Here is an 18,592-nt window from a genome sequence, read left to right as displayed (position 1 = left end):
AACCCAGTGAGTTCCTGGACCATCGCTGTTATCGAGATTAATTATTCCAGTTTCTGGATTATTTGGTTGGCTCGGTAACTGATCTCGCATAAAAAAACTCTGACATTTTTTATATTTAATTGTTTAGCAAGATCGAGTAAATCAAAATTTGACATCGGTGTAAAACCGCTGGTTTTCAAAACCGTTTTGGGGATCATGAGGGCAGAGTTCCTGGAAGTCTTAGACCCGTCCCGTAGTGTTCCACGGGTAATTTTAGATGACCCGGTTGAGGAATATTGGAATTTTTTGGACGCCTGGTTGGTTTTATTTCCTGGATGATCATTATTTTAGCTTTCCTTGTGTAAAATTCCCTTCCCAGTTGCTTTCCTTAATGCCATACCAGCAGCGGTTCCAACAGCTCCTAACGCGGCTGCTTTTGCAACGGCTGGTACATCAACACCTATCAGCGCTGGTATTGCTGCGAGAAGTGGAAATATACCACCGGTTTTAATCATGTCGCTGATAGCTCTTGGAGCGAAATCTAGTTGAACTCCGTTTTTTGCTTTCTTCGCTTTATTGAAATGTTTTAGTTGAGTTTTAGTCAAGGATAACTTGTTTGGGCCACCATTAGCAATTTGATCTTGCTTTAGTGTTATCGTTGCCCCCGCGCTCGCGTTTTTCGATTGTAATTTTTTCGCCTGCCAGGAGTCAGAGTGACATAACGTGACTGTATGACATTTTTATGATAAACGCTGTTGGTCTAATTGTCTACATGTTTTCCACTGGTGCATCAACGACTCTCATTCGTCCACCAACACCTTCAAGTAACATTGTTTTATCGCTGAGTATAACAGCAACTGCTCTGTAATTAACACCACCACCTGTGTTTACGCTAGCTCGAAAATGTATATCAACGACAGATTGCTTAACTAAATCAAGATGTTCCAGCGAAAAGTAATAAATCGGATACAACGATGTAAAATCTAACTGTGAAATTTGCAAACCAGTATCAATATTTTTATCACGTCCCATAAATGTCATCAAACGATGATATGTAGGTGCTACATAATTTTGATCAAAATTCAATAATATATCTTCAGATGGTTGTTGATGTCCGTTTATTCTTAAAGATACTTCAGAGACACCAATTTGTTAAATGCCATTGGATTTCCTTCTTGATTGTTTACTCGCGCAACATCTTGAAAAGCAACAAAGATATGTCTTGGCGCAGAAACACCCTGCTGTGATGCCATATGCCATGTAAATGTACCGTCATGGCACTTTTTACCCACGATAATATTGATTTACCGCCTTGATCCATAAAAGAAAGTAGCCGATGTTCTTCAGCGAGCAATGGAGTCATTACCGGAATCCACAATGAAAGTTTAAATAATATTACTTTACCATCAGCGCCATTTTCTCGCCACATAGCATCATTATCATCACCTTTTCTCACAAGTACAACTGTATGTTTATCTCCAAAAATAACCTTTCGGACATTTCTACAAAATCGAAAGATGTGGGACAGTGGGATTGCACATGAAAATCTTCTACGATTAGTTTTCAGCATTAATTGACGTGTTCTGAATCCTAAGTTGTAATCTGGATTGCTATGAACCACCGGCCATACATCAGCGTCAGCGTTGTTGGCAAAGTTTCTTGGCCGTCTTGCAATATCAGGTCTCCCATCGGGATGGTCAGAATTATCCTTAGCGAACATCATAGTCGGACCAGCTGATGTAGTTTAATCATCTGAATATCTTGCTAGGCCTATAATCTTTGTAGCAACGTCAACATTATCTTGGATTGTCACAATTTCTTTTCCATCGATCATGTATATGGCACTTTTGAATAACGCCATGATGCCATTATTAACAAAGCCAACTCTAACATTGGCTCCGAATTCTGTATTAGCGATAACGTTTGTTACAAGTTCACCTTCGACTTCAATAAATGCTTCAGCGGGCAAGAAATATCTACTTGTATCCTGAACTTGTAATTCAATTCGTCCACGTTGATTTGGCTGTCGTGCTTCATAAGAATAATACTGATAATCACGCACGGACTCATCATTGAGCACTGGTGCATCCATGTCAAACGCTGGGTCAGATGTACGTTTAAACATTTTATTATAATTTGTTATCTTCTAAAACGAAGACCACTTCCTGATATCAGACTCGTATTTATTTGTTCAGCTCCTTGATTTATCAGCGCTGCTAGTTTTTGATTTGCGGCTTGATTTTATTACTTTGGTGACATTCGCGGGCATCACGTCAGTGCTTGGTAATTTGACTGGCTGTAGTGGTCTGTGTATTAATCGTGCTAGTCTGTCCTTGATTGCCAAGAACGCTTTACTGGCAACATTACCAATAGCACCAGGAGCTTTATCACGAACAACGTCAATAGCTTTCATTGATAATTGTTTTGCGATCGGTACTGCTTTAGGAGCTATCCTTCTGAATAAACCCTGAACAACATCACCGAGTCCATCTCCGTAAGTTGCTTTATAGGTTGGTAATCGCGAGTTTATCACCCTAACCGCTACGGGTCCACGATGAGCATTATGTATAATCATCTTATTTGTTATTCATTTATCTAATCGCAATAACAACTAGTCACTATGATAGTCATCAACGATTTCATCAATGAGTTCCCGATAAACATTAATGTCCATGATACCGCCTTGAAATAATCGTCGACAGATATCAGCTGCTTCATTAATTATTTCTGGTGAGTTATTTCAAGCTCATTTTCCTCCTATGAGAACTTCTAACCGTTCCACGTCATTGAAGATATTATCAGGACAGGCAATAAAACCACTTCCTGTTGCTCCCTTTTCTAGAGATCGTTTTTGTTTAATTTGTTCTATCCCTTCTCGTCTCGTTAGTAGTCTTGCGTCGTCTACATCTTGTATAAAATCTTTATACTCTGGATCGTCCTTATTAACCAGTAAATTTTTGGAGGCAAAATATAATGCAGGAATCCATCTTTCATATTTTACTCTTTCAGCAAATTCAGGCTTTAAGTAATTTTCTCTAGAATTATATTCACGCACAGCAATATCGGCTAATTTACTCTCGCTAGCAGAAGAAATAATATTAAGACCTCCATCGGTAAACATCAATGCAGGTTGTGCTGGTAATTTGGAAGACTTAGGTCGCGGTTGGGGTTGCGGTTGAGGTTCGGGTTGAGATTTCTGTCGTTCTATTTGTTGCAGAGGTGGAGGAAGTTGATAAGACTCATGCTTGGGCGGTGAACAGGGAGGTTGTGGTGCGTGTTCTTTATAAAGTCTTTGCATTTCCACTACAAAATTCACAAAAATTGGATCATCATCTCTGGCTTGTTTTTTTGTCGTAATACACGCGATATACCCATTTTATAAAATTGTTATCGTTTACGGTAGCATATTTTAGTTTTAAAATTTGGTTTTTTTCGATTTAGACTCGCTAATGTTTCAGCGGGTAATTTCTCTTCCTTGATTTCTTGAAGTTGCTCAATAACACCTTCGTTAAATTTTGCAATCAGTTCAACATTTTTTTTTACTGGTTGGGGTTCAGGCGCTGCCCCCCCCCCCCTTTTCAAACCGGCGATTTCAGTACGAATCTTACCAATACCTTCAAGTATTTCTTCATCGACGGGTAGAGGTTGAGCTGCAGCTATATCATTTGGAAGTCCTCATAAAAATTTTTTGTTTTTTTAGTTCTCGCTGCTTTTTTTTCAGTCTGCTCAGCGGTTTGTTTTAATACTGGAAGAATGCCCCTCTTCCTCTCCTCCTCATCCTTAATAACTCCCCATATAGCTCTTTCAGTAGTCGCTGCAACTTTTTCAGTAGCTGTTGTAATGGGTTTAAATAACTGTTCTGTACCCATAGTAAATTCAACTTGTGCTTGCTGTAGTTCTTGAAGGTTTTGTCTTACAGAATCACGAACAGGAAGAAATTTTTTGATTGCTTCTGGTCGCTCTCAAGCTAATCTAGTGGTATATGCTTCTCCAATGTTAGTCATTATTCATATAATGATCATTTAATTAGTATCAGCAGAGAGGGCGAACTCTCAACTTGGCACTGACACGATCGCGTATTTTCCTTCGATGTATCGCGATTAGACAAACCTATCAGCGATAGGCGGGTAAGCCAATTCGTCTTTGACAGGGTTGTCTTACGCTGGATATCGGGTTTTTATGGGTTTGTTTTGCGATTTTCCAGGAAGGCCTATTTTGCGAAAATACGAGTGAACCAATTAGAGCTTGTCCACCGTCTCTGCTGCTCAATTACATAAGATATAAATTGAATCAAATATACACAACGCTGATATACAAACTAACGGCAAGTGTTTCTCTAGTAAATCAAGCAAAAGAACAACTTGATCTTTTAGTGTAAATCTCACTCGGGAAGGAATGCTGTTGTGACATCGCAGAAACACCTGCTGAGTGGGTACAACCATGATTAAATCGCCCTCAAACACATTCACGGAAAACCTATGCAAAATATATTTCTGGCGAGCTATACCACCACCACCCGATAAAAAATATTGCCATATGGAGAATTATCCACCTTTAGTTCCCCAGTTGCACCTCCTGGCCACCAGAGCATGGTCTTGATGAAAGACGCTCCTACGTCGACGCCGTACCCCTGAGATTTTATCTCGATGGCCCATCTATGAAGTCGGCTCGTGCACGGTAATTGCGATTTTGTTATATCGTCCTCTTATTGCGCTTATACGCCGTAAAATTCACCATTTACTCACTTGATTTCGTAAGAGGCGTCGGGAACTGTTTTGGTGGGCTAAGCATGAGCAGCGATTCCTTCGCCGCCTGTTCGCATTTTCCGTCTAAAAAAAATAAGTGTGTTATTGGCTGGTAGCCCACTAAATGGTGTCAATCTAATTTTGGGCCAATTATAATACACGTACACAGCTCAACCATCCCATCTCAAGTGTTTTCGGACGTCGCCATAATCACGTTGGGAAAAACAGCATCAAATTCCTACCTCGCTGTCGGCACTGACACCATCATGGTGGTACTCGAAGTGGTATCTGCAATTATTCTATCAAATTGTGAAATTATTCTGTTATAAGTCACTGTGGAATCTATTATTTATACCGCTAACACATAAGTGTAATTGTGGCGATTAATCGCCATTTCAGTGATTTATGCTTCGTCGACCACCTCGATGATCAACCGGGTGTATATATGTGGGTCCATGATCCCGTTCATGCACAGACGCTATCAGATTGCCATTCTTCGTTGATGACATCGTGGAAATCGTTTCAAATCGATCATCTAGGCTCATAACGTTATCGGGTTACCACTGTGTCTTTAGTGTGTAATCAGTCGTTCCCCACTGTTTCCATGGGAACGGCCTCGCTCGATGTTTTAGTCTCAGTTTTAGATTTGTAGTAGATTTTACAGCTAGAGGTTCAGTCAAACCCTACTTGTTGTGCAAATTCTTTCCAGGTAGGGTCATCATCATTTGCCTTACTGAGACTGTTAGATTCTCGATAAACCCATGTGAACGAGTCTCACTTTGATATGGGAGTTTTTTGCTTCAGTAAATGCTTATCTTTGTGGTCATACTCACTAGTGACAAACTTGGCTGAGTTTTCAAGACATTATCTGACGGGCATTCTTTAAAAAGTGTACCACCGTTTGTAATTCTGATTCATACCCTGGCGGTTCGACATACGCAGAATTGTTAGCTATATCACTGACTTCTTCACGTACTTCCTTAGCCGCACTTGTACGCGATCCGTTGCCACAAATAGTTCTCTGATTTGTTCCGGCATGACTGTGATGGCGCCCCGGATAGCTTCAGTGCTGTCCAAGAATACGATGTATTGTCCATGTGGTTGCTCCTGTTGGCGCGCTAATTTCCTTTGTTGGTTTCATCAATGGGGCAAATGTTTATTTGAAAATCACGGTGTGCTGGTAATAGTATTGTAAAGTTGACAGACGCTTCCCCGCTAATCGTTGTGTTCTATTCATTATATTGCAAGAACATATTTAAAGCGATGGCAATTACACGTACATTCTATCAATGCTAATCCGATATCGAATTGGCGTTGAAATCCAAATGGCAACAAACCCATGCGGGTGTCCACAAGAGGTTGTTTTACGTGAACAAATGTTTGAAATGTACCATGAAAACCATAACTCTGGAAAACAACGTAGCATGAATATTTCTAAGCGTGTGTGAGTCTACTCCGTTGAACGCAAACAAAACATATTGGCATTGTCCCAGATGACTTTGGGAATATATGTGTACCGTTGTGTCAAATATATCACGCTGGTGTTTGTATGTCTACCCCTGGAAAATATTGCTGCTGGATTAGATTGTTTCTCAAGCATTACGTCATCGTACATGACCAATTTTGTCGATGGTAGATGGGTCTTCGATTTCGTTGTTGAATTCAACAACATCGTCGCCTCTGATTCTCTTGGCGGCCGCGTTGTAGTCTAGTCTCTTCTGGTCGTCTGCAGTTGTTTCAACTAGGTGTAACTTGTCCCATCATAGCATTCTCACTACGAAGTTAAATAATAACTTAAGCTTAACACAACCAGACGGCCCTATAATTATCGCATGTACACTATTGGGTAGGGCTCATTGTGTTTTATTGGCTGGGTCTTTTTTGAATCTGAAAAGGGAACTGTGTGAAACTCGTCGCGGGGTAGTAAATGTTCTTTGCCGCTGGACAATGAATTAACTGCTGTCATTGTGATAACAAAATGCCTATACGTTTATATTGTTTACGATGCAAGAGGTACACGGACACAGTAGATGAGGATATAGTCACCAAATGGGAAGATAAATATATCTGCTGAAATAAACGGTGCGCAAACATAGGTGGGTGTGCGCGATGCCGCGCAAATATATATATATATATATATATATATATATATATATATATATATATATATATATATATATATATATATATATATATATATATATATATATATATATATATATATATATATATATATTTCAACCAAAACCAAGTTCGGTGACGATATTACACTAATGTTGGGAAAAGCGACCCTATCACAACCATGGGCGAAGTACTCAGGAGAGAAACATCTACCGGGTTATGATTACTGTAAACCTAGGAATCGACTGGAAATCAGACAAAATCCGAGAGAATTTTCACTCAGTGGTGAGAATCCAGTCGACAAGATAGACCGCGCATGATACCAACACAATCTTGCATATCGTAATTGTGATTTAACTCAGCGACACATAGCTGATCGTTTGTTAATTGAGGCTTCAAATAACATTAATTCACCCACAGCGCGACACTATCTTGCACAGATTTTGCTATCAACCACAATGCGGGCAAAGTTAGCGGTGGGAGGCAGTGAATCAGGGTGTTAATAAATATTGTAGTGTGAACACTGAAATGCTAGCATTTGGAATACTAGCATTTGGAGTCCTTGGACTCTAACAATGGAATCGATTGAATACGTTCCAGAAAGTTATTGGAAAGGCAATGCAGCGATCAGCAAATTAGAGATTGCAGCTCACATTTATAAAAATTGTTGCCGCTTATTGGTTGACGCGACAAGCATTTTGGCAGATTTATTTCCCGGCATCAAAAAAATCCACGTGGACGGTTTGACGTCTGAGCACCCAACGATGTTCACCAGGCTAATATTTAGTTTCTGCCACAGGACGGCAAATACATATGCGCGTTGCCAGTCGTCTATATAGCCAGATGATACAAGGAAGCTGAACGGTTGACATCGAAAACGGTCACAGACGTCCCAGACGCATTCAGGCTCATATGCTCTGATGGATCATTAAGTTGTCCATATCTGCTAAAGGTTGATCCAGACCGAGAATTTCTCAGAGAAGCAACCGCGCTCATGAAACATAACGGAGTTAAAATTCGCCAGGGGAATGTTGGCATTCATCACGATCAAATAATGGCTGAACGATTGAACCGTACACTTTCGAAACGATTATTCGGACATGCGCAGGAAATGTTGATACGACGAAACGCACATTCACGAGAATGGGCAGGAAAACTTGCTGCAGTGGTAGTCGTGTTGAACAATGAAGTTACGCTTGTGATCGCGATGAAATCCGCCGTGGCTTTATTAAAAATATAAAAACAAACACCAGTATGGCGAGTTAACAATCCTGTCACAGCCAGTCACCATTAACCAATATTGGGAGGCACCAGGCGAGCTGTGGTGAGATATCTATAAGCACCTGGACAACAAGAAGGTAGAACAAGAACTACTGATCCTATGTGGAGTTTGACCTTAAAAAATTTCACATGTGACGTTTTGCATCAATGCGCTGGAGATTTATTGTGATGAAGCCCCAGAATCCACTCGTGGAATTGCGACAGAAGGGACGCAAGAAGATACACATTTACGTCCACGGAGGAAGTATGCAGCAACAATGTCGCAATCACCCAATGTGCTATCCCAGAGTGCCAACACGAAAGGCGCTTCGATCCTCAACGTCGGTTACACTCAAGACACGTCAGGATGAGGTTACTACGACGATGACCTTGTTGATTATAAATACGATCAACGGTAAGTTGTCTGGAATCAACAGCAGGGTAATCACATAACACAGTGCTGTCAAACCTTTTTGACACCATGGGCCACTGAAAAATGCTTTTCTTGAAGCCAAAGGCCGCAGCAGAAAACTGAAAAGCAACAACTATATAGCTGCTAGAGCTCTGGCTGGCCATTTAAAATCGGCCCGCGGTCCGCGGGTTGGACAGCACTGCCATAACATTTCGATGTTGCGTCACATTGTCAGTAATGTTGTCATGTACCTTTTTTCATGAATGATTATTTCCAAGTTCCATTTTCTTCTTACTGATATCGTCGAATACTGCGCAGATGTATTTTCGTTGTAGTTCATTGAGTATTCACTCATCGAGTAATGATAGTGGTATTATATATACATGGTCTGATATCTCTAGCATGACTTTTCTGAATATTTATTAGCCGCGTTTAGCTTGGAACGTTCATATCAGAAGGACGATCATCGTGATCGGCCTACATGAAGGATACATTACTGTATTGTTCCACGAACACCAACGTGACACACTTCAAATGGAATAGAACCTCCACACTTTCTGATTCTGTCAGCATTTAACGGCTCCGGTGCCTAGTGGTTAGAGCATCCGCCTCGGATTCGGGAGGTCGTGGGTTCGATCCCCGGGCGAGTCATACCAAAGACTTACAAAAATGTTGCTAACAGCTGCCTCGCTTGGCTTTTAGCATTAAGAGGTTAGTGTTAGGACTGGTCGGCCTGGTGTCAGGATAATGTGACTGGGTGGGACATCATGCTACATGTCTGCCGCATGATGCCCCAGTGCTAGACATCACCATAAACTGCCACATTGCAGACATCGAAGCGATATGACTGAAAAATTTTTAAAGCTACGTTAAAAATCAAAATCACATCACGCACACTGTCAGCTTTTATCCAACATTACTTTCCGACGCATTGTTAAACGTACTGTGATGTCTTACCCATATGAAGCCGCTTACACATGCTATTCCAACCATAGTTATTTAGATTGTAATTTTCTAATTAATTTCACTTTGACTGATTACGAAGCCTTTATTGTTTTGCTACGCTTGGGCGCACACGAGTCAGACTTCTAGTGAGTCCTGGGGGTATGCCCAGTATAAAAATGTTTTTACGGCTCATCCCACTTACTTGTTGCAGTCTGCCACGCGCAAAGAAAGTTACAAAAAAAATTAGTAGCCCAGGTGACCCCATCATCATCCATGCTGCTAATGAGGTCAATTGCATGCCCGGTATAAAATGTTTTTACGGTTCATCCCACTTTCTTGTTGCAGTCTGCCACGCGCAAAGAGAGTTACAAAAAAAAACTAGTAGCCCAGGTGACCCCCATGACCATCCATACTGCTAATGAAGTCAATTGCGAAACAGTTGGGGAAAATGAGGAAAATAAAGACAGAATATTAAAACAAAATCATGGGATTTACTAGCTAAACCAATCATAGTTCTAATCCCTTCTCTGCTCACTCCAATCCAACAAGAATTATTTTTCCAGGTATAAACAAATTCAACATTGCGGTAGCCAACCCTTACCTAAAACTGCAGTTAACAGAAGGTTGACACACTTTACAAACTATGAAGGGAATAGATGAACAAGACTATCAAATGTATAACGGTAAAGAATAAGTTGTTTTCTAACTACTGCTTAAAAGATTAAAACGAAAACACCGAGAGACCAAAACAAACTATATGATGGCTAGAACATATTGTTACGACTCTACGGTCTTAAATTAAGTAACAGAAAGAAGCGAAATCAACAACGTATATAAAACTAAAATAAATAATGTAATTCTCTTTGCAAGTTAACGGATCAGATACTTTAATATTTCTGATGTCCGATGACTGGTTAAACCAGTCACTACAGTCCAACTGCAATTTCGTTTAAATCCTCAAAGTGCATGACCAGTACAACTAAATTTACTGAATGATTAACCTGGCTGTCTCAATCAACATACTTCTCTAACTTATTTATATTGCATGAGATTAAGATGGTTTCTTACCAAACCCTGCTGAGAGGAAAACTTATTGAGAAATGGAACTTTGTGAGTCAAGAAATAGTCGTCAGCTGTACGAGCAGCATCTTCGAATATTTCTACCTTGTCTCATCAAGATATGTCTTGATCACATCACCATGTATGTAATCCTTGAACTGCGACGAATATGAGTTGTCGAAGGCTATTATATTCTTTATCAACTTTCTTGGCTGAACATCATTTATTAAGTAGGCTATTTGTTATTTTTCCTTAGCAAATTCCAGAGAAGTTTCCCCAGTTTCTTTAATACAATTCATAAACCTTGGTCGATATGCCTAGGGCACCAACCCATTACCCTTCACGATACGTTCCTTACCTACGTCGTAATTAACACTTTGTTGTACTGACAGTGAAGTATAGATTTCACGAGATTTGCCAAAAAGTACATTTTGGAATAATAAAGTCCAATGCTCTCTTGGCTATTTTGTATCTTCAGCAATTTTCTCAAAATAAAGAGAATATTGTCCCAAGTCTGTTTCATTAACAGTGGGTACTAACCTAATATTTTGGTAACATCAAAACCTAAACTTGGGGTGCTTTATACATGCCAGTTGTGTCTCTTCTCTTTTCTTTCTCTCTGTATATGTATTTCCTTCTCTTCTTTTTCTTTCTGCCTCTCCCTTTCCTATCTATTTGACTTCGTATCTCTCTCTCTCTCTCTCTCTCTCTCTCTCTCTCTCTCCTTTGCTTTTGAATTTACCTCTCTTCTGTTTCTCCTTCGTCTTTCTTAATTTGGATTTATCTTTCTCGTTCCTGTTTCTGATGTTTTATTTTGGTCACTTCTTTCTGAAACTGAAATTTTCTTAATCCAATTTTTCTATTTTATTTTTTTAACTGCGGTTCTTTAACTTCATTTCAATGCCAGAGAAAGAGACTTATTAACTAAACCCAAAGCACGTGTTTCAAACAATATTCTTTTTCAGCAAATATTGTACAAAATATTTTTTATTTTCTGTTTTTGCAACGCTGCTTTTACGTCTGAAATAAAATCATGTTTGGCAAGATCCAGCAACTTATCCTTCTTTAAAGACACTATTCCTTCCTGGGCAGGATGCTAAATAAAATCCTGCACTCGAGATGACATTGTGAAACTTGTTGGTTTTACTCTGTGAAATCAAAATGACAGGGCCTAAGATAATCGACCAATCACCACTGTTTGGTTACCCAATCAGCGACTGTAAATTAGACACGCGTCCAGCCATCGTTTACGTCTGCCATTTTCCTCTAACAAGTAGACTGTCGCGATAATAAATTGTTTATCGTAAGTAAAAGTTGCAACGGTTCGTCGATTTTTCGTCGATAATGATGCAAAAGAGCCAATGGGACTTTTATAGTTCTAACGGTTTATTTCCATATTGTCTAAATGGATGAGTTAGATTTAATCCTTAGATGGATAAAGCTAGTGGTAGCCCGCATGCTCAGCGGAACAAGGACACATTTGGTGGCAATTACAGCACGATCAGCTGAACAAGGACACAATTGGTGGCAATTACACAATGACTTTGGCATTAAAGCAGTTAGAAAAGCATGTCTCCTCGATATTTTGAAGCGAACAATAAGAAGGCAGAAAAGGAAAAAAAATATGTAAAAGTGAACGTGTACAAACTTTGGGTTGAAAATCCCCTAATTTTGGGCTTTGTTGTATGTAGTTCTCAGATTACACTATTTTAAAGTTTAAAATTGAACTCTTTAACGCTCTTGTGTCTCAAAATTAATGCTTCATTGTCTCGATTTTACAGACACTTGAGTGATTCTTTATTTTCAGCCATTGAGCTGGGTGGAGGATGAAAAGTGTAATTCATAATAAAGAAATACAAAAACAATGGTTTCAGATATAAATATTTTGATATATTAAGTATGTATTTACACGTTTACGTCAACAAACCTCACTAATCAAAATTTTATCTCACCAACAGATCAGAACTTTAAAATTATTATGTACAACAGTATACTTCTAAACAGTAACTGTTTACTTTTTTTGTTAAATATTTTTCATTCATTTACCTCAAATGCAGCATAAGCATAAATCAGCTAATATTAATAAGATATGACTGCATGCTAAATGCATTAACATTTTCCAAAGTGAATTTCCTTTAATACTAATATGTTCTCTAGCCGCTTTCAAATTGATTCTCATGATTTACTGAAATAAAACACGTAGGTTATTACTATACGAAATTGAAATAGAAATATTGTCTACTGCAGTATAATTTATGCAACTTGGCAATTTTTTTAAGAATAATACAAATCATTTTTCACAAACACATCAATGAAATTGAAATATTTTTCTTGGCCAAATACTGAATGCTTGTCGGAGGTTAGCAGGTTGTCGTGTCACGTGATTCGGTAGGCCGATCGATCTATCACCTCACTTAAAGCCATTTCCGAAACCAAGCGAATTTATATGTCAAAAGCAATTAGATATTTAAAAACGGTAGTGGATTTGATTTGAAGAAAAGAATATTAAATTTGGAAACGAAGTGAAAAAGCGATGAAAAGTAGGGCCAATTGAAAGTCTGATACCGTGAGATACGTTTTTGATTCCTAATCCTTTAAAACATGTAAACCGTCCTCCCCAACACAGAGAGAGAGAGAGAGAGAGAGAGAGAGAAAGAGTCTGTCAATTTAACCGCCACCATACAGTGGGTGTCAGGACTCTCATAAACAACCAATAATTTGTTATTGTGCTAAACTAAATTATTGCAATTTGTACTACATATTTTCCACTGATATGCAACATCACCTACGTTTTAGGAAATATTTTCACTGTATGCAGAGTGATTAATTAAGTAATCAAATTAACTGATAAAGTTTTTCACTCTAAAACCGATTAAATACAGAGAAATAAATACGTGCATATTTTTTATTTTGACCATGAGCCTAAGGGATAGACTTACCTAGCATTAGTGGAAATCGAAAAGTTATATCCATTTCTGTAAGTCAGAACTCAATACCGAAGCATCTGCCTTATTTTCTGGCTAGGGTCTGTCGATGTCCTTTGTACAACGTATCCGAATGAGACATATACTTATGACTGTATTACATTTATTCAAATTGATTCCTAATAAACAGGAAACGGAAGCACCAGGATATTAACGATAAAATCAACAGCTTCATAATCGCTTGACATGCAAGTTGCAAGTGAAACCCAAATAAGCCCGAGTGTGTCACCAGTGACGGACAAATCCGTTGGGATTTCATTGTTTTCTTGCTCTTTTAAAAAAGAAATTTAAGACGTTATTAAGTCTTTAAGTTATCTCACTAACTATAATATGAAGTTAACTCAAAACTTCAAACTTGCAATTGCAAATATTTTCAGTTTAGTGATGACAATCAGTTTTTGTGTGACATATTATGATAATGAAATAAAATATTTACTACAGGAAAAGTTTATTTACAATAGGATTCGATTGTTTCAGTGAGCGTCGTACGATAGATAAGAGATATTTTAAAACTTCTGCGGAACTTCTGTCTCGCGGTTACCTGTATATAAAGGTCGTGTACAAAATATCCCATTCAATCACAAGTTAGTGTACATTTACCTTGTTGAGTCAGGGAGTGGTCCATATGATAACAAAAGGGTCAGGGCCTGCATCTCAAGCCCATGGTCGATGAATTGCTTTAAAACATCTGACCCCGAAATCAAGAACAAAAGGTTGAGAGAGTGTGTTGCAGAGTGAATAGTCAAGTTTTATAAATGATTCATTTCAAGTGTGAATAAAATCAATCAAAGACTGTAGAAAAGGAAACTGATATACTTTAATCAAAACCCTAATGCAAAGGTTCTATGATTGACTTTGGCCTTTTAACCCATGATCAAAGGAGCACCACGCATTTTCCAGAATTACTTGCCATAGTTTCATGATGATTCATTGCAGGTATGAATAAAATCCATGAAAGGTTTAGAAATAGAAGCAAATTTACTCAAGCCTTAGTTCACAATTATATGATTGTGACCTTGACCCTAAGGTCATTGGTGTCTGGTGAGTGTAACATGAATGAATTGTCTAAGTTTCATATTAATTCATGCAAAAGTATTATGAGAAGCATCAAAAGTTAAGGGAATTATATGTGAATAAACATCTTGAAGCAAAATCCTCACAATCTATCGACGACATCCCATTAATATGAGTTCAACGTTCGGCAATAAAGTGTACAATTGCTCGTGACGAAGTGGATGTATGGCGAGGTCCTGTGGGATACATATAATGAGGCAATTAACTCGGTTAATCTTTGTGAGGTACATATAATGAGGTAAATAACTCGGTTAATATTTGTAAGGTACATATAATAAGGTACTTAACTCGGTTAAGCTTTGCGGAGTACATATAATGAGGTAATAACTAGGTTAATCTTTGTGGGGTACATATAATGAGGTAATTAACTCGGTTGATCTTTATGGGGTACATATAATGAGGTAATTAACTCAGTTAATCTTTGTTAGGTACATATAATGAGGTAATTAACTCGGCTAATCTTTGTGGGGTACATATAATGAGGTAATTAGCTCAGTTAATCTTTGTGGGGTACATATAATGAGGTAATTACCTCGGTTGATCTTTGTGGGGTACATATAATGAGGTAATTAGCTAGGTTATTCTTTGTGAGGTAGATATAATGAGGCAATTAACTTGGTAAATTTTTGTGAGGTACATGTAATGATGTAATAAGATAGGTTCATTTTTGTGGGGTAAATATAATGAGGTAATTAGCTCACTTAGTCTTTGTGGGGTACATATAATGAGGTAATTAACTCCGTTAATCTTTGTGATGTACATATAATGATGTAATTAGCTAAGTTAATTTGCGTGGGGTACATATGATGATATAATTAACTCGGTTAATCTTGGTGGGGTACATACAATGAGACAATTAACTTGTTCAGTCTTTGTGGGTACTGTTACGTGTTCAAGCTCGAATAAAGAGTAACACAAGAAAGAGTGAAAACAACAAGCTTTGAAAAGTGTATTTAATTATTTTTTTTCCTGGAAAAATACTGTAAAAATGAGAAAAAAATATAATTACTTATGGTTTTAAGAATCAAATCCAAAAATAATCCAAGAATATTCCACGAATAAAATTTTAGAAGTCCTAATAATAAAATGTTCTAATGATTTTAAGTTCAAGTCCCGATGAAGAATCCAAGATGGAAGGCGATGACATATGCTATATCCTGTACTGTGTTGAAGTCTATAGTACCTTGTAGAAACACAAGAAATTAATGAAACTTCTTTGTTCAAGAATTCTGCATGAGCACTCAAAATATTTCCAGAGAAACGAATTAATCTTTTAGAATCCAAATAATTCAAATAAACATTAAAATGTAATTCCCAAAATGACACAACAAAAGAAACACCTTTATGTCTCAGTGTTTAGAGGCCCGACTGAGATTATTTCTCTAAAACAATGGTTATACAGTAATTTTGAGACTTAGAATGAGTATCCGTATGAGAATCACGTGATCATGTTTAAATCACGTACTCTCAACATGGCCCTGACAAAAACCAATAATTTTACTCTAAGAATAACAATTTTAACAAGTTGCTTACTTCACCAAAAACTATTTAAGTCGAGGGTCACGTAACCAATACAGCCTTGATCTCAGCCTTATTATTCCCACAATAAAATCAAAATTTAAAAAGCTTGTTGACGTGACTGTTACTAATTTTGAATTAAGTTCGGGAACCAGGTCAGCTTTATTTTTTCAAAAATGGAAAGTCAATGTCAAACTATTTTCTGGAAAAAGTACCGAGTTCCTAGTAAACAGAACTACATTATTTTGATATATAATGAAATAACAAAATAAAAAGATTTTAAAACTTGCAAACAATTAAGTCTGATATAAATTAAATCAAATATACATAACAGTACATATAATGAGGTAATTAACTCGGCTACTCTGCTTATGACAACTGCCCAAAATGTTAGTAATTTTCCAAACTCTTGCAGATGAGTATGATACATTGACCACATTAACTAACAATTTTGAGTCCATAAGAAAACATGCTGAGCAAACGTATTCTTTTTTTGCAACAGACCAACTGCTTTGCAGCCAAGGTAAGGAGTTGGTGTGGGCTAACACCAAAGAAATATGGAAATGTTATATTCCGTATAGGGGTTACATGTCTGCATTGCTTTTCTGAAAGCGATGGGTCAACATGTTGAAAGTTCTAGTTTAGATGATGTAACTACTGAAGCTGAGTTTGTGGGACCTAATACAGGTGAAACCATTATGGATGGCAAAGACTACTACAGGGCTGCAAGAGGGCATATACTTACCTGTGAGGTACTTTGGCACATTGGACAGCATATGTTCGAAGACTAGCTTAGTGAAAACAACAACACTGCCCTGAATAAGATGGTGACATTCATAAATCCAGTAGATGAAGAAGTCTGCGAAATGGTATGTGATAAAGGTTAAGAAGTAACCGCAAATTATAGAAGAGAGAGATGAAGAAGTCTGTGCAAATAATTGGGGATTTAGCGATAATGCAAGGGACAAAGTGATTGCATTTGATAGTTTCTTACGACAGAAGCATGTATGTAGCCTCTTGGAAATGTTTGATCATCGTTAAACCAGGATAACAACATCTTCTGGACAACATATATGATGATGGTAAAGATCCTTTTTGACTTCATAAGAGCAGAGAGAGAAGATAACTGGAAGCTCCACATTATGTCACGGTCCATCCAGATCAAGCTACAGAGTGGGTCAATACGATATGCAAGTGATCTGGTGGAATAAACAGGAATGATCATGCCAAAGATATAATCTGTTAAACAATGGCAGTTAGATTACAAGTCTGTCATGTCACTAAAATGCTGCTTGATTGATAGATGACGTAGAGGCAATCCCATTCATTTGCAATGGTGCCCTTCCTTCGTCCATAACACTAGATGAAAAAGGTACAAAATAAATTGTAGAGCAGTTTGCAACCTTGGATGTTTTTGGAATGCCTTCATCTACGAGTCAGCCATGCGTACACAAAATAACAGAAGGGTCAACGTTGATAACACAATATAGCATCAAACGATGTCGTGTTTGATAATGTTGCGTTTTTCACAAAGTCGTCTCCACATGTCGATCCAGTGTTTGTCTGTACACCTTACCACTTCGTCCACCTTACTACTTCGTCCACCGAGCTCTTACAGATACACAGATACAACTGAGATATATAACTACACGAAACACAGACATAGAGCTCTTTAGAGCGTCTGTTGTGATAAATGTTACTATTGACTTTGTAAAATCCCAACGAGTTATTAATAGCGCATTCATTTTATCAGTCAGACGTTTGACTTGCAAATCACAGCGAGTTATTAATAGTGGATTGGAATTTTGTGTGAATGTTAGGTATAGTGATTTTGTGTGAAATATAAATATAGATTTATCCCGATTCAAGTAAAAACCGCAGTTGTAGACTATAATGGCATTACTTAGCCACCTCTACTTTGTGCAAAGACGATGATGCTTCAGTGGTAGGTCATAGAGCTCGGTAATCAATAATGAAGTAGATTTTGTAGCATCAACAAAGTTGTTTTCGCATTTGGTTAGACTAACGGGGGGACCTTGGTGGGGGTAATCATGCTTTCGTCCTAATACAAAATAGGGGTTTAGCTAAGAAACCTCATTACAGTCTACTTCAACATATGTAATAAAACTCATTGTCTCCAAGGAAGGAATACTATTATACGGGTTATACATATGTAATAGAACTGCTTGTCTACACGGAAGGAATATTATAATACAGATTATACGTATGTACTAGAACTGATTGTCTCCAAGGAATGAATATTATAATACGGGTTATACATATGTAATAGAATTCATTGTCTACACGGAAGGAATGCTATAATACGGGTTATACATATGTAATAGAACTGATTGTCTACACGGAAGGAATATTATAATACGGGTTATACATATGTAATAGAAATGATTGTCCATCCATAAGGAACACGCTATAACAGGGATTTATATATCACGGTCTATCTGGCGCAAAGGCTGTCGAACAAGTGGAATATGACC

General features: G+C 37.9%; 1 protein-coding gene across 3 annotated transcripts in view; it reads right to left on the bottom strand.

Moving 5' to 3' along the window:
• The window catches only part of LOC149781881 (uncharacterized), a 74,205-nt gene extending 60,631 nt beyond the window's left edge, over window positions 1-13,574 (bottom strand). For 2 of the 3 annotated variants that reach the window (XM_089936074.1, XM_089936076.1), the window contains exon 1: window positions 13,461-13,574. In XM_089936074.1, the coding sequence (XP_089792200.1) occupies window positions 13,461-13,494 (34 nt within the window). In that variant the 5' untranslated portion in view covers window positions 13,495-13,574. Of the gene's footprint in view, window positions 1-11,263; window positions 12,214-13,460 lie in introns of those variants that run through there. The other variant, XM_089936075.1, reaches the window with a different exon arrangement.
• Between the last annotated feature and the right edge of the window lie 5,018 nt (window positions 13,575-18,592).

This window comes from Sinohyriopsis cumingii, chromosome 15 (genome assembly GCF_028554795.1).
Source record: "Sinohyriopsis cumingii isolate HCF-2022 chromosome 15, ASM2855479v2, whole genome shotgun sequence".
Classification (NCBI taxonomy): Eukaryota; Metazoa; Mollusca; class Bivalvia; order Unionida; family Unionidae; genus Sinohyriopsis; species Sinohyriopsis cumingii.
The sequence above is the reverse complement of the archived record's forward strand: the minus strand, read 5'-3'. Positions and strand labels throughout refer to the sequence as shown.